The sequence below is a fragment of the Gossypium hirsutum genome, chromosome A04 (assembly GCF_007990345.1).
Source record: "Gossypium hirsutum isolate 1008001.06 chromosome A04, Gossypium_hirsutum_v2.1, whole genome shotgun sequence".
Taxonomy (NCBI): domain Eukaryota; kingdom Viridiplantae; phylum Streptophyta; class Magnoliopsida; order Malvales; family Malvaceae; genus Gossypium; species Gossypium hirsutum.
The window spans coordinates 2,464,139-2,489,851 of NC_053427.1; the positions used below are offsets into that span (position 1 = coordinate 2,464,139).

At 33.4% G+C, this 25,713-nt stretch overlaps 2 protein-coding genes across 3 annotated transcripts; one reads left to right on the top strand and one right to left on the bottom strand.

Moving 5' to 3' along the window:
• The first annotated feature begins 19,138 nt into the window (after window positions 1-19,138).
• LOC107903326 (NEP1-interacting protein 1) lies at window positions 19,139-21,358 on the top strand. 2 transcript variants are annotated; one of them, XM_016829341.2, is made up of 5 exons: window positions 19,139-19,393; window positions 19,790-19,926; window positions 20,046-20,129; window positions 20,222-20,374; window positions 21,159-21,358. In XM_016829341.2, the coding sequence occupies exons 1-5, from the start codon at window positions 19,243-19,245 to the stop codon at window positions 21,282-21,284; spliced, it is 651 nt and encodes a 216-aa protein (XP_016684830.1). In that variant the 5' UTR covers window positions 19,139-19,242; the 3' UTR covers window positions 21,285-21,358. The 2 variants fall into 2 exon arrangements, with proteins under 2 accessions (XP_016684830.1, XP_016684831.1); XM_016829342.2 differs by having other exon boundaries at window positions 19,799-19,926.
• A 515-nt stretch (window positions 21,359-21,873) lies between these two features.
• Window positions 21,874-25,713, bottom strand: LOC107903325 (uncharacterized). Its single transcript, XM_016829340.2, has 3 exons — window positions 24,900-25,713; window positions 24,280-24,408; window positions 21,874-23,824 (listed from the first exon to the last, which is right to left on the bottom strand). Exons 1-3 carry the CDS (start codon window positions 25,278-25,280, stop codon window positions 22,247-22,249), a joined length of 2,088 nt encoding a protein of 695 aa, XP_016684829.1. The 5' UTR covers window positions 25,281-25,713; the 3' UTR covers window positions 21,874-22,246.

A 25,713-nucleotide genomic window follows, 5' to 3' on the forward strand; every position in this document is an offset into this window, starting at 1 on the left:
CAAATCCATTGATTATTTTTTATTTACTTGTTTTTTGAAATATTTATGGAAAAAACTTTGAAATTTTTCTAAATAAAAATTTAAAAATCATAAAATAAAACTTATTTCATCAAAATTAGTTTAAAAATCTAAAACGAAAAAATTAAGAATCAAACTGAATCGAATTATAATAAACAATATGAAAATTCCAAAAAAAACTTGTATCGGACAAATATCATCCCTCATTGCTAAAACTTTTATTTCGACTCAAGAGTTCAAAATATTTTTATGTATTATATATATATATATTAGATTTGATATTATTAAAAATATATATATTTTTGTCGATGAGATCTCGAATCTTGAGTATCTAAGTTTAAAACCTATCATGCATAATTATTTGCGTAAATACCTGAGTCTCATTATGTATTGAAATTTTAGTCCTAATTTATTGATTTTAGTTTGGACTATATCAGTTCTTAGGGTGAGTAAACAGCGGTGTCGATGAGATTAGATACTATAACAATACTGTAGCGTGAGACAAAAAGTAATCTAAATGCACCGCATCTTCGCCCCAAACCCACCCTTAGTCCGTTTATGCTATAATAGTTTAATTTTACATAATAATTATAATTTTACTTTTATTAATTTGGGTTAACTTATAAAAAACGAAAATTTAATTAATAATATCGAAAACAAAAGGATAATTACAGAGAATGTAGTTAAAAAAAATCTAAAAGATAATAATTTTAAAAAAAAGGTGCAGTTTTATTTTTAAAATTATTTTCTAAAATCGAGATACTTTATTAGGTAAACTTTTTCATTTTGTCTACACTTTGCAATCATTTACAATTTCACCCCTACCCTACCAATTGAACAGCTTTCGTGTTGTCACTTTTTAGCATAATCTTTTGAAAACTTTTTTTTTCGAGTCATCTCTAGTCCATCTTGAACTAATAATAATTAAATTTTATTAAATCACAACACACGTCAAGTTTAGGGTGCAAAGTATAGAATCAAAACTACAAACAAATATTATCACTATAATATTACATTTATATGTATCATAATTAAATTTAGAATATAGTTGAAAAATATAACATATAATATATATTTTTTGATTTAATGATATTATAAGCTCTCAAACTTTTTAAAAAAAAATCAATTAAGTTCTTTTGAACTTTTTGTACGTAATTGAACTTCTAAATTAATAAAACTGACCAAATAGGCCCTTTAACTGATATTGACTATTAGCATTTAACGACAATGTTGACATAACCAATAACAAATTCCATGTCAACAAAAACTTTAAAATAAAAAAAATTATTTTCAAAATAAGTACAAAATTAATCTGGTCAAGTGGTTTTCCATGTTATTTGAATATGGATAATAATTTTGTCGTTATGAAATTATTAAAAACATAAAAATATTATTAAAAAAATTAAAATTATGTATTTTTTTTAATTTATAAAAATTATTAAAAATTAATTAAATAACATAAAATTTATTAAAGATAATTTATTATTTTTATATTTTAAATTAGAAAACAAACATGAACAACTTAACATAAAATCAAGGTTAACAATTTTTATTTTTATTATCTTACCTTAGTCAAATAATTTAATCAAAATTGGAACAAATATTTTTATAAAATTTATAGAAATCAATTTTTAATAAAATTTTATGGTTTTTAATTAATTTTAATAATTTTTATAAATTAGTTTTTTTCTAATTTTTTTATGATTTTTAATAAATTATTTTTATAAATTTTATGAAATTTTATTGTTTTTAATTGTTTTCTGTTAACTCCCACATCATTATTGTCGTTAAATATTATCAATCGACGTCAAACAAAAGACCTATTTAATCAATTTTATTAATTTAGGGCTTAATTGATGTAAAATGTTGAGATGAGCTTAATTAATTTTTTTAAAAAAATTAGAGAATTACTTTTACCAATAAGCCATTATTCTTTGTTTGGCACATGAAAAACATGCCATGAACACAAATCAATGGGGTGAGATTCAAGACCATAAATTTTTTTTGTAGATTCTTGAGCCTCATGATCATTGTAGGAGCTTTCATCCAGTGGGTCCCAGAATGAAGAAAATCATGACATAAATGGACAGGCATTAGAATTTGTGCTGAATTTTATTTTTAAAATAAATTGGAATTTGTTCAATAAATTTGGAGTTTTTTTCCCAAGAAAAAATGAAGTTGATGGGCTAAGCCCAAGTAGTTCATGTAAAGTAGGGTTTTGTTTCTATATGGTATAAGGCCCATATATATGTATAGGTTGGAATTTGTCGTACCTTTATATTCTTTATAAATTTAAAATTTAGTTCTTATATATATACATTAGAAATTTAGTTTTTTTATTTTTTATTTTAAAATTTAGGTCCAAATAGTAATACTGTTAAAATTATTTTTGTTAAATTTAAGTTCATTATAATGTCTTTTTTTAGTTACATTACTATCAAGTGAATATTTTTTATTTAAAAATGTCACACCGACCAATTTAACAAAAAAAATGATAATAGAGGGATTAAATTCCAAGAAATAAAAGTATAAAGACTAAATTTTAAATTTATCGAAAATATAGGGACCTATAGCACATTTTAATTATATGTATGTATTCAAATATATATTTTTTATAGAATATTCAAATAAGATCTAATCAATTAAGTAACCATTGTTTGGTAAATTGAAAATTAAGTGCTAAAAAATCAAGTACTAAATTTATATTATGAAATTTATATGGTATATTATTTAAAATTAGGTATAGAATATAATTAAAATGTTTGATAAATATATAATTTAAATTATAAAATTTATTATTTTATATATTTATCTTTAATTTTTAAAAATATCTTACATTATTTTATACAAATTCAAATTTTAAATAAAATATTTAAAGTATAAAATAAAGTTAAAATAAAATAAAAATAATTGAAAAATTATACATGAATGAAATGAAAATTTTAAACATTTAATATTTTAAATGTGTTCAATAATAATTATAATTTTTATTTAATATAAAGTTTTGAATAAGATAAGTAGGTAAATAATTACTTATCACTTAATATCAAAATATTAAATTAATTTTATTTTATTAAAAAATTAAAATAAATTATTTTATATTAATTTTCAATTGATTTATTTTTTTCAAACAAGGCTTATGCCGTGTCCTTTTATTTATTTATTTATTTTTAAAAATTATGAATATAATTTTTTAGTGGAATTTTTAAAGAAAAGTGATAGCCTTTTTTGGAAATAAATAATTTTTGTAGGTAAAAGAAATATTTTATGTATATAAATATTAAAAAATAATTTATTAATGAGAAAATATCTAATATATTGACGGTAATATTTATACTTCACAAGTAAGGTTTGTGGGTTGACATGTATGCTGTAAGGGTATAGTAACATAAAAAAAAACGTTCACCGTCAGTGTACTAAATACTATTCCTTATTCTATAAACTTCAAATAACATGATGATCTTTTATTTTTTTTCTTTTTTTATAGTTTCATCAAGTAATCCATGAATCCATGTACGAGAAACGAATTCAAGTTAAACAAAGGTCAGAAAATATACTTTCAATTATCTGAAAAGAAGACATACGATTTTAGTAGTTTGTTCTGAAGTATCTACCCATAAGAAAATGGTTGTAGAGAATTTCAAAAAATACAAAACAATTTTGGGTAAGGAAATGAGAAAAGGATCTACATTTGCCTATATTCAAATTTCACAGCAAATGAAAACATTTAAAACATCAACTTATACCATTAAATTAGGTAGTGAGATTCAGATATCCTATGTATTCTGATTAAAGCTGAATCTTAAAAAGAGCATCTTGTATGATAATTAATGGATGTGGAAGAGTGGGGTGTAAGGCAGCTTCTTCCACATCTACTTATCCTATATTCATCTACCATTCTTTATATTTTAAGTTTGGTATGTCTAATTTTTGTCATGTTTTGATAGGTAATGAGATAATGTATGTAGGAAGGTGTTGCGACCTAAAAATTGGGCACGGGCGCTAGTCGGAGTAATTATTGAAAATTTAAAAATAGTGTCTCGATTTTATTCGAAAAGGAGTCGCCACCGATCTTTTTTTTTAGGTGTGATCGGACACCTAATAAAATCTTTTTTCTAGAAGAATTTTTTTTAACTTTTCTAAAGAAATAGGCAATTTAAGGTGCACATCAAAATCCAGAGAAAATTAGGGTCCGGGAGTCGGTTACGTGCGAGGAAGGTATTAGCACCCTTGCGACGCCCAAAATTGGTATCTCGTTAAACGCATGTTGTCTTAATTTTCAAAAATACGAGTTCCATTTAATATTTAGTCGTAATCCGATTGAAATATGAGAACCTCTTTTTTAAAAAAACACGAGAATTTTGAAGCGCAGTATTTCTTTTTTTTTAAAACGAAAGTTTTTTTAACACGGGAATTTTTGAAAACACGAGAATTTGTAAACACGAAAATTTTAGAAACATGAAAATTTTTAAAACACGACATTTTTTTTGAAACACGGGAATTTTTGAAAACACGAATTTTTTTTATTCACGAGAATTTTTTTGAAACACGATTTTTCTTTAACAAATACCGTATTTAACACGAATCGATGATATTCATCCCGATATGGCGATGAAACCATCGAACTAGTGTTAACTCAATTCAATTTAATATTTAATTGGGATTCTAATAAAACACAAGAATTTTTATTAAAATACGAGGATTTTTGAATATTTTTTTTTAAAAGGGCGTCCCGAATTTAACACGAGCTATCGATATCCACCCAACATAGCGATGAATTCGATGACTCGATGCTAAATCGGTTCGTTGCCTTATGCATTAAAATATTATTATTATTTTTTAAAAAAAATATGCAATTAAAATGACATAATAATATTTATGAAAACTATTTTTAAACATACTAATTTAAATTAAATAAAACAACATTTAAATACATTAAATAAAACAAAATAGATTAAAAAATTACCCAAAAAGGCCCTTTTTCTTTTTTTCGGTTTGGGCCTCAGTTGGCCCGCTTCACTGCTGCAATCGGCCCACTGGAGCTGCTGGTATATTGGGTCTGCACTGGGTCAAGTCCATTGGTGGTGGACTGCTGGTGGCTTACCAAAAATGGGCTGCTGTTTTTATTTTTTTTAATTACTTTTTTTCTTTCTTTTTCTTTCTCTTTTTTTCTTTCTTTTTTCTTCTTCTCTTCTTCTTGTCTCAAAGCCTTGGCCCTTCTTTTTCACCGCCGTCGGTGTCTCCTGGGTGCGGTGGTTGGACGGTCGCCGGCGTTCTCCTTTCCCTCCTCTCTTCTTCTTCTTTCTTCACTTCTTTCTACTTTACTTTTTTTTTTGCTTGCTTGCTGCTATTTTCCTTTCTTTTGTTTATGCTTGCACATTTCTTAGCTTGACTTCGGCGAGGAGCAACGATGATCGTTGCATGGCGATCGTGGTGGCGTGTGTACGGTGGCGGTGAGCGTGGGATCGGCCCATGGGAGTATTTTTTTTTGCTGCTGGAATTTTCTGCTATTTTTTTTTTGCTTTTGGTTGCCGAAAAAATCCCCCCTCCCTTCTCTTCAATTTTTCTTTTTAAAAGCTCCAAATTTTGTCCTCTTTCTCATTGTTTGCAGGTAGTGGGTGAAGAAGGAGCAGCCACCCATGTTTATGGCCTGAAAATCTGGGAAGTGGGTGCCCCAAATCACGTAACTTGTCTGAAGGACCAAATCACAAATGCAGCAAAACTTCTGGGGCTAAATGTAATTTTTAGAAAATTTAGGATTAAAATGAAATTTAATGAAAGTTTAGGGGTCTAAGTGAAATTTAAAGAAAGTTTAAGAGTCAAAATGAAATTTAGGAAAAGTTTAGGGGTCAAAATGCAATTTTTATTTTTTAAATTTTTTTTTTGAAATTTTGAAAATTAAACACAAACTCTAGTCGGACAAAAATTTAGTGCTTACAACTGCCCCTCTTTGCTTATCATTGTGAAACAAGGATAGTGCAAAGACTTAAAAGCACTAAATTTTGTTCAATTGTCCAATCTTTATTCTTTACTCGGCATGTGATCTTGAGCTCAACTCATTTCTCGCAATATGAATTGACTCTTTAAAACTAGACATTAAAAATAGAAATTGAAAATAGCTCAGCACGTGAGCCAAGGCTCAACTCACTTCTCGCAATATGAGTTGATTTTTGAAAACAGAATTTGCGAAAGGCTCAACTCACCTCTCGCAATATGAGTTGATTTTTGAAAAATAGAAAAAGGCTCAACTCACCTCTCGCAATATGAGTTGGTTTTTGAAAAATAGAAATTAAAAGGCTCAACTCACCTCTCGCAATATGGTTGATTTTTGAAAAACAGAAATTAAAAGGCTCAACTCACCTCTCGCAATATGAGTTGATTTTTGAAAAACAGAAATTAAAAGGCTCAACTCATCTCTCGCAATATGAGTTGATTTTTGAAAAACAGAAACTGAAAAGTAGAAATTAAAAATACATCAGCGTGCCCTGAGGCTCAACTCACCTCTTGCAATATGAGTTGATTTTTTTTTTTGAAACACAGAAATTAAAAAACAGAAATTAAAAACAGAATTTGAAAAGACCTCAGCGTGTGGCCTGAGACTCAACTCACCTCTTACAATATGAGTTGATTTGAAAAGTAGAATTAGTAAAGCAGAAATTGAAAATACCTCAGCGTGCCTTGAGGCTCAACTCATCTCTCGCAATATGAGTTAAGTTTTGAAAAGCAGAAATTGAAAATACCTCAATGTGTCTTGAGGCTCAACTCATTTCTCGCAATATGAGTTGAATTTTGAAAACAAAGATTGAAATTACCTCAACGTGTCTTGAGGCTCAACTCATTTCTCGCAATATGAGTTGAATTTTGAGAAGCAGAAATTGAAAATACATCAACGTGTCTTGAGGCTCAACTCATTTCTCGCAATATGAGTTGAATTTTGAAAACAGAAATTGAAATTACCTCAACGTGTCTTGAGGCTCAACTCATTTCTCGCAATATGAGTTGATTTTGAAAAACAAAAATTAAAAGGCTTAACTCACCTCTCGCAATATGAGTCAATTTAAAACATAAACTAAAAATACCTCAATGTGTCTTGAGGCTCAACTCATTTCTCGCAATATGAGTTGAATTTTGAAAACAGAAATTGAAATTACCTCAACGTGTCTTGAGGCTCAACTCATTTCTCGCAATATGAGTTGAATTTTGAAAACAGAAATTGAAATTACCTCAACGTGTCTTGAGGCTCAACTCATTTCTCGCAATATGAGTTAAATTTTGAGAAGCAGAAATTGAAAATACCTCAACGTGTCTTGAGGCTCAACTCATTTCTCGCAATATGAGTTGAATTTTGAAAACAGAAATTGAAATTACCTCAACGTGTCTTGAGGCTCAACTCATTTCTCGCAATATGAGTTGAATTTTGAAAACAAAGATTGAAATTACCTCAACGTGTCTTGAGGCTCAACTCATTTCTCGCAATATGAGTTGAATTTTGAAAAGCAGAAATTGAAAATACCTCAACGTGTCTTGAGGCTCAACTTATTTCTCGCAATATGAGTTGAATTTTGAAAAACAAAAATTAAAAGGCTTAACTCACCTCTCGCAATATGAGTCAATTTAAAACATAAACTAAAAATACCTCAATGTGTCTTGAGGCTCAACTCATTTCTCGCAATATGAGTTGAATTTTGAAAACAGAAATTGAAATTACCTCAACGTGTCTTGAGGCTCAACTAATTTCTCGCAATATGAGTTGAATTTTGAGAAGCAGAAATTGAAAATACCTTAACGTGTCTTGAGGCTCAACTCATTTCTCGCAATATGAGTTGAATTTTGAAAACAGAAATTGAAATTACCTCAACGTGTCTTGAGGCTCAACTCATTTCTCGCAATATGAGTTGAATTTTGAAAAACAAAAATTAAAAGGCTTAACTCACCTCTCGAAATATGAGTCAATTTAAAACATAAACTAAAAATACCTCAATGTGTCTTGAGGCTCAACTCATTTCTCGCAATATGAGTTGAAATTTTGAAAACAGAAATTGAAATTACCTCAACGTGTCTTGAGGCTCAACTCATTTCTCGCAATATGAGTTGACTTTTGAGAAGCAGAAATTGAAAATACCTCAACGTGTCTTGAGGCTCAACTCATTTCTCGCAATATGAGTTGAATTTTGAAAACAGAAATTGAAATTACCTCAACGTGTCTTGAGGCTCAACTCATTTCTCGCAATATGAGTTGAATTTTGAAAACAGAAATTGAAATTACCTCAACGTGTCTTGAGGCTCAACTCATTTCTCGCAATATGAGTTGAATTTTGAAAACAAAGATTGAAATTACCTCAACGTGTCTTGAGGCTCAACTCATTTCTCGCAATATGAGTTGAATTTTGAAAAGCAGAAATTGAAAATACCTCAACGTGTCTTGAGGCTCAACTCATTTCTCGCAGTATGAGTTGAGTTTTGAAAAACAAAAATTAAAAGGCTTAACTCACCTCTCGCAATATGAGTCAATTTAAAACATAAACTAAAAATACCTCAATGTGTCTTGAGGCTCAACTCATTTCTCGCAATATGAGTTGAGTTTTGAAAAACAAAAATTAAAAGGCTTAACTCACCTCTCGCAATATGAGTCAATTTAAAACATAAACTAAAAATACCTCGGCGTGCCCCGAGGCTCAACTCACTTCTCGCAATATGAGTTGATTTTGAAAAAAGTAGAAATTAAAAGGTTCAACCCACCTCTCGCAATATGAGTTGATTTTTGAAAAACATAAATTGAACAGGAATTGAAAATACCTCAACGTGTCTTGAGGCTCAACTCACCTCTCGCAATATGAGTTGATTTTCTTGAAAATAGAAATTAAAATTACCTCAGCGTGTCCCGAGGCTCAACTCACCTCTCGCAATATGAATTGATTTTGAAAAACAAATATTAAAAGGCTTAACTCACCTCTCGCAATATGAGTCAATTTAAAACATAAACTAAAAATACCTCGGCGTGCCCCGAGGCTCAACTCACTTCTCGCAATATGAGTTGATTTTTTTTTAATTTAAAAATACCTCAACGTGTCTTGAGGCTCAACTCATTTCTCGCAATATGAGTTGAATTTTTGAAACAGAAATAAAAGCATCAGAATACTAAAACATGTTATCTGGTGGAACTCAGGTGTCTTTTCCTTTAATTCAATATAACTATCATCATATCTTCTTATTCTACTGGAGTACTTGTATATGTCATGCATGATGTTATCATGATATGTACATGTTTGTCTTAAATGCCTTTATGCCTACATGATTATGCTATGCGCCTTAGGCATGTTTGTCGTATGTCCCTTTCCGTCATGATTTTTAATGATCTGTGTTCATTGCTTTGACTCTTAACTTTCTCTTCAGGCTCTGTACCCGTCCTCTGGCTTCACGAGTAATCTGCGTTTCTCAGTTATCGCTCTCTTGCCCCTGGTTGAACTTTGTCCTTGTGTTGAGGCTCTTGTACTTATCAAATTCTCATCCGGGTAATGCTCAACATTTCTTTTGTTTGGAGCATGTCATTTCAAAATACTCTAGATCTTCAACGCATGAACTCTTCCACATTTCTTAATCAAGAATCTTTTTGAGTATGTCTTCTTGCGTATAAATTTTCGAGCTGCTAAAAATCCTTCAAATACTGTAGTCTTGCTGCTTGACTCACTTCTTGAATCTTTTTACTCATTGGGCCCAAACCTGCTTCATTAGGACGCCCTTTCGGGTTTTCATCCTAATTTTTGTTTATCAAGACACCCTTTTCAGGTTTTCATCTCGATCTTCTTCTTCTTTTTTTTTAAGGCGTCATCACTCATTGCCCATCAGGGCTCTATTACGGACGTAGTACGCTGCACTAATGCTCGGTTGGTATTTTAACCCAAAATCCGAAGAAATAATCGCGCTTTGCTCAGCCCCACTGTAATTTTAGGGTCCATTCCACTGTAATTTTGGGATACAAGGTTGGCACTATCCTTAAACCATTCCGCTGCAATTCATGGCTATAAGATCTGTATCCTACTGTAACTTAAGGGTGTATGATCTGTAATTTGTTCCATCGACTGATATTTTTGACAGAAAATCTGAGGAGATAAACTCAATTTGAGCTCAAATATTTCCAACCCTTACACTTGGTAAGCTCTTGAACAACCGACTGGTTTCAGGTTCCTGTACTATTTAGAAGCTTTCAGAGTAATATGCAAAATTCCTTTTATAAAAGTATGATTAGTCCATTAATCATTATTTCAATGCGAAATGCTTGAAAAGGATCGAACTGATGGACAAGAAGAAAATCGGTTAAGAACATAGCTCGAAACAAACAAGTTGAACAATGAGAGTAAATGCAAGTTTATTGGAAGCTTATTTTGAAAAGAATAAGATAATCAAAGATAAATTCAGAAATGGGTAAAATGGAAAGCTAAGTGCCCCAAATATCGCCGCCTGAGCTTCTCTGTATAAACTCCTTTTGAGACAATTTTGAGTTCAACATGTATTTAGGGGATTCAGAGTACTTTGTCAATGCTCCAAGACGTAGCATACTTCTTCACTGTCAATTTAAGTATAGCAAGACTACCATATGCCCCACCTTTGAACAAGATTTGAGCTGCCTTTTTCAGGTTTTCAACTCAAAACCCCTTTGGTCTCAAGGTGCCCTTTGCGGGTTTTCACCTTGACCTCTCCATTTTCTTTTCTTTTTTCTCTTCTTTTTTTTTTTTGCTTTTGAATGAATGAAGGTCACAAGGCGCCCTTTGTGGGTTTTCACCTTGGCCACTCCTTTTCAAGTATTTCTTGACTGAATCCGAATTTAGGATTAGATTAGTGTTCTTTCGAGGAAAGCCTCCTTTACCGCATAAAGTTCTTAAGCATCCATTTCCCTTTGAAATCTTTTTGTATAGCAAGGATCTTCTGCAATACCAAGTTCCTACTATGAAATTCCTTTGGGTGAACAATTTCCTCCATAACTCAGCATCATAGGCGTTTGACCTTCAAACCCTTTTCTGCAGTCAAGTTTAATGAAGACATTTTACTTCATCCAATCCTTGATTCAATCAAAGCTTGGAGAAAAAGAATCTTAATTTCCATGGACAGAACCACCTCTAATGCCCCAGTGAAGGTCCTGGTCAACTTTAATAAGCACAAAGAGTAAAAGGTAGCTTCTTATGTCAATATTTACAAGTCTCGGTCACCTTCTATAACTTTTCTTGATTTTTGTATCTTTCTTTTGGCAGCCTTTGTTGCATTGTGATATGACATTGTACAGTTACGCATTAAAACATGATTCTTTCTGGCATTTGATTTTTTTTTGTTTTTTTCTTGTCCTCCTTTTTTTCTTTTTCTTTTTTTTTCTTTTCATGACTGTCGACCTTATAATATTGGCATATGAAGCTACATTCATCTTCTTAGTGAAGCTATTGACGGCCACGATGATGATGTCGACTGGAAGCTTTTGACGAGATCATCCCCAGAACATCTATGCCCCACGTATTGAAAAGTTTGTGAAGAGATGAAATAAGCACGTGAGTCTTGACATCATAACTGATGCTATTCCCTTCCCATGGTGGACCAACAACATTCGATCCTCATTGATTAGCTTGGCTATTGCAGAATCATTGTCATGTGTTCTCTAGACACCCTTATGGACCTCTTTCCAGATGTTCCTAAGTGCGTCTTAATATGATCGTGAAAAAACATCCTTAAATTCTTAGAAATAACTCAATAGTCTTGCCTTATTTTTGCGGTGAGCTAGGTTTCGATCACTTTCGCAAGCTCACAATGTCAGCTGACCCTTTGTAAGTTAGGGTCTGTTTTTCATCTCATTTTGTTATCCTTCACGAATCAGAAGATGGACACAGTCTCTGTCATCTTCAAAGTCCTGAGATTCCTCTAGACACACATCTTGCTCCAAAGGGAGTTAGTAACAGTGTCGCTCGTGACATTGATATTTGGGGACCCACTGTGGGTATGAAGGAAAATTCTAGAGAATAAATGATTCTAAGGATGATTATTTGTATAGGATGATCATGAATGTAAAATAAAAGAATGAAAGTCCAAATAATAAAAGAATCTATAAATAGAAGAAAATTTACTCAAAAAGATGCATTTCATTGAAATAAAAATCTTGGACCGAAACCTATTTCTCAAAAGAAATCTTATCACCTCTAGGTCTTAAGGCAATAAGTATGTTTTGAATATTACTCTAGATTAGCTTTAAAAGTACACGGATCTCTTCCACTGTCCCATTGTTCAAAACACTCCCAAGTATGTGAAATTCGGAGGTGGGTGATATCGAGGTCATGGTTGAGTTGGGTACGAATTAGAAGCATAGTGGCTTCCTATTCCCACCACATTGGTTTCTGGCTCTTTTTTCTTTATGGGTGCTGCCCTTTTGAGCTCTCAGGGCATTCCATCCTTCCATTTTTGATGGCATTCTCTATAAGTTCCCCGGATATCACAATGTTCGCAAAGTCTTTCGTAGCACTTCCTACCAACTTGTCATAGAATGGTGCTCTCAGAGTATTGATGAAAAGGACTGTTATCTCAGTCTTCGTCAATGGTGGTTCCACTTGAGCCGAGATATCTCTCCACCTTTGAGCATATTGCCTAAAGGTTTCTGCTGGTTTCTTTTCCATCCTTTGTAGAGTCATTCGATCATGCACCATGTCAGACACATGCTTGTACTGTTCACAAAATGCTGATGCTAAGTCTTTCCATGATCGGATCCTTTCTTTACTAAGTTGATTATACCATCGAAGAGCCGATCCGACTAAGCTGTCTTGGAAACAGTGTATTAGCAACTTATCTTTATTCATGTGACTCGTCATTTTTCGGCAAAACATGACAAGATGCGTTCTTGGACATCTCGTTCCGTCGTATTTTTCAAAATCTGGTGCTTTAAACTTCGGAGGTAGAACCAGATCAGGCACCAGACTGAGCTCCTTGGCACTTAATGCAGAGAAGACTTCAGCGCCTTCGATTGCCTTGAGCCTTTCTTCAAAACTCCTATACTTCCCCAAACATCATGATCGTCTAATTTCAACATGGCTATCTTTACTGGGTCATCCCGATCTGGAATATTGGGATCAACGGGATTACCTCCGGGGTTTGATACAGATATACCTTGCCCTAAATGAATAGGTGGTACAGGTCGTTGCTCCAAGCCTACAGGCTCCTTTTGAGGACATCCTCTTTGCGTTACATGAACGTGAGGCGGGGTGAATCTTGGGGAATAAAACGGATCCTGATCATGATTAACTCTTGACTGAGGTTCTATAACGTCAGGACTCTGCATAAGCCCATTCCCTTTTACAAAAGCTGACATCATCTCCATCATTTTGGCCATTTGATCCCTTTGCTTGAGTGATTCCTCTCGAGACCTTACCATCAGATCTCTCGTTTCCTGCTGTGATTTAGCCAACTGTTCTTGCAATTCTCTTTGGGCCTTTTCCATTCTTTCAATTCTCTCATTGAATTCGGCCTCCATAGTTCTAGCTCTTAGTCGCGTCTTATACGAATGGCGTGATTCCAGACTCGTAGCATTACAACTGTAGATCATACGGTTTCAGCCTCAGTGAATGATTAAGGGACATGTACATGCAATGAATGGATGAATGCCAGTCATGAATATGCAAAAATTTGGTGTTAATTTCAAGATAGCCCCTATTTAGGCATTTCCTTAATTAAAAGAGTCTATTACACAACATTTCGGCCATTCGTATAATTGACTCCTCCATCAGAAACCCATTTTTGGCAACCAATCTCTAATCAACACCTTCCTAACAAGTTGCCTTTGATGCATGATGAAAAATAGAAATACAGGCAAACAACTTTGGTTAGCATAACACATATGAATAGAGAAAAACTGTGGAAAATCTAACAAATTAAGCTCCTTGGTCTAATGGACTCGATTCCCTTGCATAGAAAGCGTAAATGTAAAAGAAACAGAAGGTAAGATGTGTTTTTCCCGTGTACTTATTTCAGTGACTAGTAAATGGACAAAGGTTAGGCATGGCTCTAGTTAGGTGGCTCGTACAGTTCACTATATGCGGTTTTGGCTCTAGATAGGTACTCGAATTGTCCATACTGTCATCTACTAAGATTAGTATATAGCCTCAGTCATTGCCCATCATAGGCTTACGAGATCAATTCGAGGGATTACATTTACTTATGCCTATGCGGAGGGACAAGTTAACTCACGAAAGCATAAGTCATATGTAACCCGAAAGTATTCACTAGCCTGTGCGGAGGAACGAGTTAACTCACGAAGGCGTAGTGTTTACTTTCTCTTAACAGGGACGGAGCCCGGGTATAGAGCTCATGTTATGCAACAAAAATGCACGTGCACGGTGTGTGGGGAGAAACTTGTAAACCTTTACGTTTTATTTAGAAAAACTAAACCAAAACTAAAATCGCAAAAATTTAAAGCTGAAAAACAACCTGATAAAACAAGTTAGAATATATACAACACGATGCAAATGCATGATTTTTTTTTAAAACAAAAAATTTAAGGATCACGACTAAATGTTAATTTGAACAAGAAACTTTGAAAATTTTGACAACGCGAGTTTAATTCGACTCGACTCTCAAAAAGGGTCCCCAGCGGAGTCGCCAGCTGTTGCGACCTAAAAATTGGGCACAGGCGCTAGTCGGAGTGATTATTGAAAATTTAAAAATAGTGTCTCGATTTTATTCGAAAAGGAGTCGCCACCGATCTTTTTTTTTAGGTGTGATCGGACACCTAATAAAATCTTTTTTCTAGAAGAATTTTTTTTTAACTTTTCTAAAGAAATAGGCAATTTAAGGTGCACATCAAAATCCAGAGAAAATTAGGGTCCGGGAGTCGGTTACGTGCGAGGAAGGTATTAGCACCCTTGCGACGCCCAAAATTGGTATCTCGTTAAACGCATGTTGTCTTAATTTTCAAAAATACGAGTTCCATTTAATATTTAGTCGTAATCCGATTGAAATATGAGAACCTCTTTTTTAAAAAAAACACGAGAATTTTGAAGCGCAGTATTTCTTTTTTTTTAAAACGAAAGTTTTTTTAACACGGGAATTTTTGAAAACACGAGAATTTGTAAACACGAAAATTTTAGAAACATGAAAATTTTTAAAACACGACATTTTTTTTGAAACACGGGAATTTTTGAAAACACGAATTTTTTTATTCACGAGAATTTTTTTGAAACACGATTTTTCTTTAACAAATACCGTATTTAACACGAATCGATGATATTCATCCCGATATGGCGATGAAACCATCGAACTAGTGTTAACTCAATTCAATTTAATATTTAATTGGGATTCTAATAAAACACAAGAATTTTTATTAAAATACGAGGATTTTTGAATATTTTTTTTAAAAGGGCGTCCCGAATTTAACACGAGCTATCGATATCCACCCAACATAGCGATGAATTCGATGACTCGATGCTAAATCGGTTCGTTGCCTTATGCATTAAAATATTATTATTATTTTAAAAAAAAATATGCAATTAAAATGACATAATAATATTTATGAAAACTATTTTTAAACATACTAATTTAAATTAAATAAAACAACATTTAAATACATTAAATAAAACAAAATAGATTAAAAAAATTACCCAAAAAGGCCCTTTTTCTTTTTTTCGGTTTGGGCCTCAGTTGGCCCGCTTCACTACTGCAATCGGCCCGCTGGAGCTGCTGGTATATTGGGCCTGCACTGGGTCAAGTCCATTGGTGGTGGACTGCTGGTGGCTTACCAAAAATGGGCTGCTGTTTTTATTTTTTTTAATTACTTTTTAATTACTTTTTTTCTTTCTTTTTCTTTCTCTTTTTTTCTTTCTTTTTTCTTCTTCTCTTCTTCTTGTCTCAAAGCCTTGGCCCTTCTTTTTCACCGCCGTCGGTGTCTCCTGGGTGCGGTGGTTGGACGGTCGCCGGCGTTCTCCTTTCCCTCCTCTCTTCTTCTTCTTTCTTCACTTCTTTCTACTTTACTTTTTTTTTTGCTTGCTTGCTGCTATTTTCCTTTCTTTTGTTTATGCTTGCACATTTCTTAGCTTGACTTCGGCGAGGAGCAACGATGATCGTTGCATGGCGATCGTGGTGGCGTGTGTACGGTGGCGGTGAGCGTGGGATCGGCCCATGGGAGTATTTTTTTTTGCTGCTGGAATTTTCTGCTATTTTTTTTTTGCTTTTGGTTGCCGAAAAAATCCCCCCTCCCTTCTCTTCAATTTTTCTTTTTAAAAGCTCCAAATTTTGTCCTCTTTCTCATTGTTTGCAGGTAGTGGGTGAAGAAGGAGCAGCCACCCATGTTTATGGCCTGAAAATCTGGGAAGTGGGTGCCCCAAATCACGTAACTTGTCTGAAGGACCAAATCACAAATGCAGCAAAACTTCTGGGGCTAAATGTAATTTTTAGAAAATTTAGGATTAAAATGAAATTTAATGAAAGTTTAGGGGTCTAAGTGAAATTTAAAGAAAGTTTAAGAGTCAAAATGAAATTTAGGAAAAGTTTAGGGGTCAAAATGCAATTTTTATTTTTAAAATTTTTTTTTTGAAATTTTGAAAATTAAACACAAACTCTAGTCGGACAAAAATTTAGTGCTTACAGAAGGTATGAGTACGAGTATATCAAAACGCATTATTTTCTTATTTATGAATTAGGAAGAGACTATAAATAATTTTAAAAATTACGTAAAATAAAACAGATATGACCGAAATTATTCAAAAAAAAATTATTATTTTTGCTTAAAAAAATATGTAGCTAACTTTTAAAAAGGAATCGTGGGTGATTATCAATCAATTAAAGCAGCAATAAAATATGGGAGGATTTGATGAATGCCAAATGCTGGTAGTAGCTAAAACAATTTAATGCATTTAAATTACCACTATAGCACGTGGTTTTTCTTTTGAGAATTTTTATAAAAATAAATTAATTTTTAAGAAAAAATATTAAAAAAAGAAAATTTAGAAAAAGAATTTTATTTATAAAAAAATCAGTGAGGAAAATTAAAAAAAAATGAAAACCACAATCTATTTTGGTTTAGAAAAGTCCAAGCTGATATAAATTCTAACTGTTGAACCATTTAATTCAATTTAATGTAGTTGCAACTTGGAACATTACATAAATACTCGAGCTTTCATGGAGGTGTTTCAAAAAATTGGAAGTCACTATTATAATCTATTATCATTTTTGTTAGTCTATCGGTTTTTTTGTTGAGTTCTTTAGAAACATGATAAATCGACCAAAGCACCATCTTAGTTAATAACAAATGAATTCTTCTAACTAAAGCTGAAGTAGAAATTGTTGGAGACTTGTTTTGTAAAGCTTGTATCGACCTATTGAATTATCTATCTATTGCAATTAACAGACCATTCCAAATACCTCAAAATTCCAATAAACCAATTATATTCAAGGATCTAATTCCTGTACCCATCTCGTAGAGCCCTTATCGTGGCATCCCCAGAACCTCTTTAATTGTGCACCATCGGTGTTGAATTGAAAATTGGATTTTGTTTTTAATTTTAGGTAAAACAACAAGCGTAAGCAACCCTTTTATAGAAAATTTGGCAATGGATTTGCTGGTATGTTCCAACAATAGGCAATTAAATTCAACCCAAATTCATCATCATGATTGGGTTGAGTTTTCTTTGTTTTGGTTGCTTGAACATCTCACACTGGCCACATAGGACCCAATCATCCAACTGATGGCAACACTTCTTTGTACCATAAAAGTACTGTGCCTTAAATGCAATTAAATTTAGCTTCACTTAGTGGGGTTTGTGTCTCTAATATGATATATGGAAGGTAACTTTTTAAAAGGAATGCTTACATGGACATAACTAAAGGTCAAATTAAAGGGAATGGTTACACATAATTTTCTTAATTTAGCTTTTGAATGTTTGTTTCCACGTTAAGTAGTAAACTTGTCTCCTTTTTTTCTTCGTTTTGATTTATGTGATAAGTTTTGATCTATGTGATAACGTGACACTTTGATATTATGTAACATAATCATCTTATAAATTATAAGTTTTTTTTTTTACTAAAGCAGTGTTTGGACATTGAACTTGACAATTTTGGTCATTTTAGTCTAGAACTTGACAACTTTACCCAATTTTGGTCCATGTGATGACATGGTCATCACCTAAAAGTTATATATATATCTATAAAAAATTTAGGTGATGACTTGCACAATCTCAGAATGTTATATCATCATAAAGATCGAAATTGGAAAAGTTGACAAGTTCCAAGACTAATGTAGACTAAAAAAAAGATTCAACGATCAAGTTGAGAAAGTTGTCAAGTTTAGGGACTAAATGTTGACTTATCCCTAATTTTGTGTAAAAAAATTAGGTGATAATATGTCATAATCTCATAGTGTCATGTCAACATAGGACCAAGTTGGGAAAATTTGCCAAGTTTAGGGCTAAATGTTGACTTATTCCTAACTTGTATAAAAATTTAGTTGATGATGAGTCACAATCTCATAATGTTATGTCATCATAGGAACTAAAATTGGGAAAAGTTGCCAAGTTAGAGATTAAATGTTGAATTATCCCTAATTTTGTATAAAAAAAATTAGGTGATAACGTGTAATAATTTCAGAGTGTCATGGCATGACAAGATTAATATTGAAAAAAAAATACTAAGTTCATAGACTAATATGGATTAAACAAAATTCACGAACCAAATTGGAAAAAGTTGTCAAGTTCGAAGATCAAATGTTTCCTTTTATATCTCGATAAAAATATAAAAAAATCAATCAATGCTCTTTATGGAAAATTTACACTTAATTGAGCCCTCAATGATTAAAAAGAATTTCAATTGGCTCCTTCCATTAGAGTAAATTATCTTTGACCGATTTAACCATTAAGGATTGTTAATGTGATTTCTTTTACCCTTTGTAAAAAGTTATGTTAGAGATTATATGACCCGAATCTCATCACTTATTGAAAAAATAAATATAATAATTTTTTTATTATTTTACGATTATTTTACCGTTATTATCCACGTTTATTATAACAATATACAATGTTTTACTCACGCTAATGCAAGCAAGCCATTGTTTCGCTGTTATGCCTTAACTCTTATAAATGCCGCCTAATCCTAACGCTTTAAATGCTTTATATTTTACATCACAAGCTTCCTCACTCCTTAAAAGCACCATATGTTTTCATTTTCCAACAAGTCAAATTTCAAAGCCAAAGGATTTCATATAATTTTCTTCCAATGTTAAAGGAGTTGTTTATAGGCATAACTGAAGTTCCATTTATATGTGCAGAAGAAGTCTCTTTGTGGGTTTTGGCTGCAATGAAAGATGTTGGACTTGGGTTCTTAATTGGAGTCGGCTTTGCTGCTTTCAGCTTCGTTTTTGCCTTGGGTAATTTTTTCCATTACCAAAACTTTTAGCCTTCTCATCTGTTTGGGGTTTCACTTTCATGAATACAGACACCAGCAGCTCCAGTTTCATATATTTTTTCTCTCAGAAATCAGCAGCACCAATTTTTAAGTAAAAGTACAGCTTTTTATTAAAAGTTGGATTGCATTTTATCATTTTTACTAAAAATAGTCAGATTAATCCCTATATGTCTGGCATAAAGTATAAGTGGCACCCAATGTAACTATTTGATTGTTTCATTAACTATGCTAGTTTTTAGCAATAGAAATGAATAGAATTTTTAGCGGAAATGACCAGATTTTAAGCTAATTAAACAAAATATAATCTGTACAAGGGCTTCCATTTTTTATAGCATTGATAGTATTTTTACTATTGTAGGAACTATAGTAGGAGCAATGAAAGGCCAAACGACTGAAACTGGGTCGTTCAGTGGGACTGGACTTGGTGCTGTTGCAGGTGCAACCACAGCCCTTCAATTGCTTGAATCATTGGCTGATGGGGAGTTATTATCACAGGTATAGTATCATCATATTACAGGTAGCTTTAGTTTCATCTTTCTCCAGTGACATCCAAGTAGAAAATTTCATTGATTAACTGCAGTGCTCATTCCTTATTTAATTGGCTCTTTTTATAGATAACTTTATTAGTTAGGTTAGTGAGTGAGAAGGTCTTCATTGCATGGGTGAATTCAGCAATGCTAAAAGCTTTTCAATGGGAAGTAAGTCATTTATTTTCACAGTATCCAAACAAAATTTAGTTCTGGTTTTGGTTCTCTTTCATCTAATGTTTTAAACCTGATGAAATGTTCAGATGAACATATTTGAATCAACATATACAGAGATCTCAAACACTTATGATGCAGATGGAGCAAAGGGTTTGTCAAGAAGTTGGATTCAAAAGCTTCCAATGCATGAAATTCAAGCTAGTCCTATGTTTCAGTCTTCTTGTTCAATTTGCTTACAGGTGAGAACTAATAACAAACACGAAGCAAAAATAGAAAGGGTTAATTTCACCTTACGTCCCTATTAAATCCAACCCAAACATCGAAATCTTTTAATTGAACATCGAAGCATCAATAACATGAATGCCTATGTAGCAACTTGGATTTAAACATATGAAAGGAAAAAAAGCAATAGGTATATATGTTTAAAATATAATCCATATGATTTATACGTGTTTCACATCAGATATGAACTAACATTTAACACAAACTGATAATGATATTAAAAATATGAAGATTTAATTAATTTTTTTAAAATTTTAAGACCAATTTAGTTTATATCATAGTTTGAGGTAGTATGATGCAATTAATAAAATGCATAATATTAAATTTAGTTCTTCAAATTTACATTGTTTGTCAAATTTGACTCTTATTCTTTTTTTTAGTTAAATTTGATGATTAACTTTTAAAAAAGATTCAAACTTTTTTTAACTAAAATGCTGACTAAAATATTTTATATGTCAGTCAATAAATAATTTAAAATTTATAAAAATATTAAAAAGATAAAAATTAGCATGAAGTGCATGTGGATTACTATGCAGGCTGGCATGTTTGAAAATATAACGTCTTAGCCTGTTATTTTTGTTAAAAAATAACCATTCAACTCTTTTTGAAAAGTTGATGATCAAATTTAGTTAAAAAAAAAGAGTCAAATTAACAAAAATTATAAATATTGAGGACTAAATAATAAATAAGAAAACATGTATTTTAGCAGAAAGGATGAAATTTGTTTTGATATTGTTGTAGGGTCTAAAACATGGTGAAATGGCAAGAAATCTTCCGAGATGTAAGCATATGTTTCACTTAAATTGCATAGATGAATGGCTGAGCAGGGTAGGCACCTGTCCAATGTGCAGAGACCATGTTTTTTAGATTTGTAAATCTTCAAACTTTGATTTATGAACAGAAACATATATATATATATAAATGGTGATTGGTTTTTTAAATTGATTTCATGCATAATTTGCTTGGTGAATGTTATTTGATGAAAAACAATTGCTGTATTGCATATATATATATATATATGACACAAGTGTTTTTATTTATATTAAAATCCACTTTGGGTTCAAACATTCGGGGACATTAGTGATAGATCTTTATTTTGATAGTTTTCTTTGGAAGTAGTGTGTGCGTGTGTAGTGTGGGTAAGTCTTTACTGTGAGCCTATACATATTAAATTGTTGAACCAATTGTCGAACTAGTCAAATCATCGGTTCCCGCCTTGATCAATTCAACCACTTGATCCATTTTAATTAAATAAATTAATTAAAAGAAAATTAATTTAACCTGTAAATATCAATTCACGAGTCAACTAATTTAACCTCTTTAATTGATATACTGATCGATTCTCAATCTAAGCAGTTCGATTGGACTAAACTCTATTTTTGCCTCTTACGGGAAACCAGCTGGTTAGAGAATATATCGTATAACCAAAAATAAAGTAAACAAATTACAGTGGAAATGGTTATTATTTCGTTCTTCCGTGATTTTGTTTTCCTTGATATCCTTGAATGCTAAGGGGTACACAGTATAAATGACAATACATGGTTTCTCGATTACAAAGAGAATGGCTAAGCCTCCCAGCAGAATTACAACTAGATCCGATCCGGATCCAACGGTTTCATCAAGTGCATTGTCCGAAGATAACAGAAGGAGGGATAAAGTCGAACTCTCCGCTTTGCATGAATGCCATTGAACAAGAACTGGATAATTGGAGAATCAGAAAATCTGCTAGACCGATCAGGTGAGTCGGTATTCACATACTACTTCAACTTCTAACTTCGTGCTAGCAGCAGAAGTCGAGCACATTCAGATGCGGTAATGATGGTTTGCTTCTACGTTTTCTGTTTAAGGATGTGCCGTAATTGGAGCTTCTGAGTTTCCATTCTTGCCTCCAAAAGTTTTGCCTTCAAACTACTTTTTGGTGGACCATGAGGCCATTCGATGCACCCTTTCTTCCCTCTCGTTATGTGTTGATTACCAGTGTCAGGCGAACTCCAATGTCCTACCAGGTTCGGGGGGCTAACACAACCTTTACCCGACCCTCGATCTGGGGACATGATACCACTGTTAGATTTTCTTCCGTTTGAAAGCCTACCATTTGTTCCTTCTACTGAGATTATTTTGTAATTTTCTCCGTTGTTTGGGAATGATCTCCAAAGCTTGGCTACTGACGAAACCTTCTTGAACTGTCTCACTGGTAACGAACAAACTTCACTAATTTCCGTGTCTGGTGTATCTGTATCTCTGCATGAATTTTCTTCCCATTCGATTCCACTACCCGAGAAATTACTGCGCCGGCAATTCTTGTTTACAGACACAGCACTCCCTTCAGGTGAATAACTCGAGCCCTGATCTTCAAGATGGCTAACAGTTTCCCACCCACTCTCATCTTCTTCTATCTCATCACTCTGATCAACATACGCTTTTGGATGTCTCGGAATGATGTCTTTTCTCATCATGTTAATTTCAGGACTCACCATATGAACTTTCGAGGAATAGCTGGCAGGACTATGTGCAACACATGGATCGATTTCCCTTTCATTGGCTTCAGCTAAAGCTACATCTTCAAAAACAGCAAAAATGTCATCTGGTTTTGGGGGCTCATACGTAAATTCCTTGATTTCTTCAACATTAACTGACGCAGCAACCTGTCTAAGGGATTCTGCTTCTTTCATGTCTTTTGCTTCCAGAGTTCCGGTTCTTGACCTTAGAAAAGTCTCCAAATCTGCAACAAGTTTGTTCATCTGCGAATACCTATCTTCGAGTGCTACCTTTGCGTCAATGAGCTTCATTTGAACACGTTCCTCACGCCAGACCTCAGCCATCTGCAACATCTTTCTTTCTTCATCAACTTCCTCTCGAAGCTTCATTGAATCTCGCCTTAATTCTTCTACTTCAGCCTTGTCTTCTCCAATTTCCTTAGCAAGTTCATCACATACTTCTTCGATCAGTTCTCGAGCCTTTCTTTCCTTTTCGTAATCCTGAATATATTGCTTTGCCGATAACTTGGTCGCAGCCAGCTCATTCACCAATTTCGAATTAACTATTTCAAGCCTCTGTCGGTTTTTCTTTTCCCGGTTCAATTCAGCTTTAACATCATCAACAACTGCACGTATTTTCTCATGCTCCCTGCTCCGCCATGCAGCCCTTTCCTCACTAACTTTCCTCAAGAACTGCTCGAGTTTCTTCTTTGAGGACCTTCGCTCAGTCTCAAGCTCCTCAATCCGAGCTCGAGACTGCTCTAGCTCAGCTTCAAGGGCAGAAACAATTGATACTGCACTTACTTGTTGTTCAATACGCTTCACATGTCTGAAAAATTTCCGTGCATCATCTGTGGCTTTTAACCCAACAGGATCCCACTTTGTAGCTCCCTCCATCGCCGAGTTTGAAAATGGAACCGAAGGCTCAATCTTAGAAAGGAAAAAAGCAGCTTAAGATCAGAAAGAGTAAAAAGGAAAAACCGATACCCCTCCCCAGTTTTCTTACAAATGTCCCCTTTTTAAGAGATTTCACTAGTTCACTAACAGATAGAACTGAAATATTGTGACTCGTATAGTAATAAATGCAAGTAATCAGTATTTCTGTTCTTTCCCCTCGTCATTTGTCCGGAATTGCCAACAATCCCTAATAGGTATTAAGAATGTTTAAGGTTTTAACATATTAATACTATATCTGTTTCGATTAAATTTTCATACCAAGCCTTCAGCTTTTGTAACATATGAAATCCCGAAAAGAGCACAACCAATTTTCTTGTTTCTATTACAACATCACATGCAGCACGATACCTTATGCAACGGATATCGATATTTTGATAATATCATTAAAAGTTTGCGATTCAGTTAAGGAGATCATGGAAGCAGGATACCTTACACAAGAAGCCATTCTTCGTGCCAGAGACAGAGCTACGGCTCTGTGATGGATCCTTTGCATCCGAACCATAAACTTTACCCTCGTGATGATAAAGAAAAGGGACATCCATAAAACCATTACTAGGCTGCACAAAATCACAACGTAATGAGCTCAAAACATCCAAAAATCGCAATTCAGAACTCATAATCACTAACTTCAACCGATCGAATGCGCTCATCAAGAATCAAGTAAACGAATAGTATAAACCCGAATCTGGTAAAGTCATGCTCATTAAAAGCTTCTCATAATTAGAAAAAAGTAAATAAGATCATACACCATTGTCTGCAATGATGGCAAAACTTCAAACATGATAAATGCATCAAAAAGTACTGTTTATGGCGCAAAATCATATCAATGAATTACATTTATCAATTTCTTAAAGATTCATTTGTTTTGAAGGCAAATTCTATAGCAAAGCAATGAACAAGCATGGTAATGTAAAGATTCAACATTGTTTTTCATTATCAATGGTTAAACCTTCAATTTTAGAACAATTAATTCCTTCCAAATCAGACTTTTGATCACAACTAAAACAAGCATAAAAGCACAGATCTTTGAGTTACAAAAAGTCTTCACCTTAAACCCCAACCGGTGCATCCTCTCTCCACAGGGAGTCACCGTCTCCGGCAAATGCAACCGCCACAAACCAGCTGCAAGCTTCCTCGCCGAAACCTTCGAAGCTCTTTTCTTACGTCGTCCCCGAACACCACCTCTCCGACCACCGTCCTCCTCCTCCTCCTCCTCCTCCTCGAGCTCCACCTTGACTTTCTCACCCTCCTCCTTCTTCCATTTCAACAAAGGCGTACCCGGCCTACTCCGCCGTCCCACCAACGGTGCACTAACCCGTTTTCGCCTCATGTTCCGTGTCTTTCTCTTCTCCGCCAGCATGAGATCCACGTCCGTTGGATTCCTCACCGGAAATGTCGCCGGTAAACTCGTTTTCCCCGTCACTTTCATCCCTCTCAAACTCAAACAACTCCCATCAACATCCCCCTCAAAAAAAAAACCCAAGTTACCTCTAAAAAGAAAAAACAAAACAACCCAAAACAAGTAAACAAAAAGAAAAATTTTCCTTCATTTCCTTTTTTTCCTCTGTGAAGTGTGTGAAAGTGAAAAGAAAATAAAAGAAAGACCAAAAGAAAAAGGAAAAGAGAGAAAAAAAAAAGCTGAACTGAGAGACTTGTGAGACAGTGTGGGATTGTATTATTTCTTTCTTTGGTTGTTTGTATGGAGAAAAAGACGAAAGCCCAGATGTGTATAAAAATGCGTTTACCGTACTTTCATACGGTCAACGTATACTTGGTATTCGGGATAAGATACGACGGCGTTTTATTTCGACAAGGACGCCGCTTTGCACGAGCGGCTTCATCACTTTGATGGGTGTGGCCGG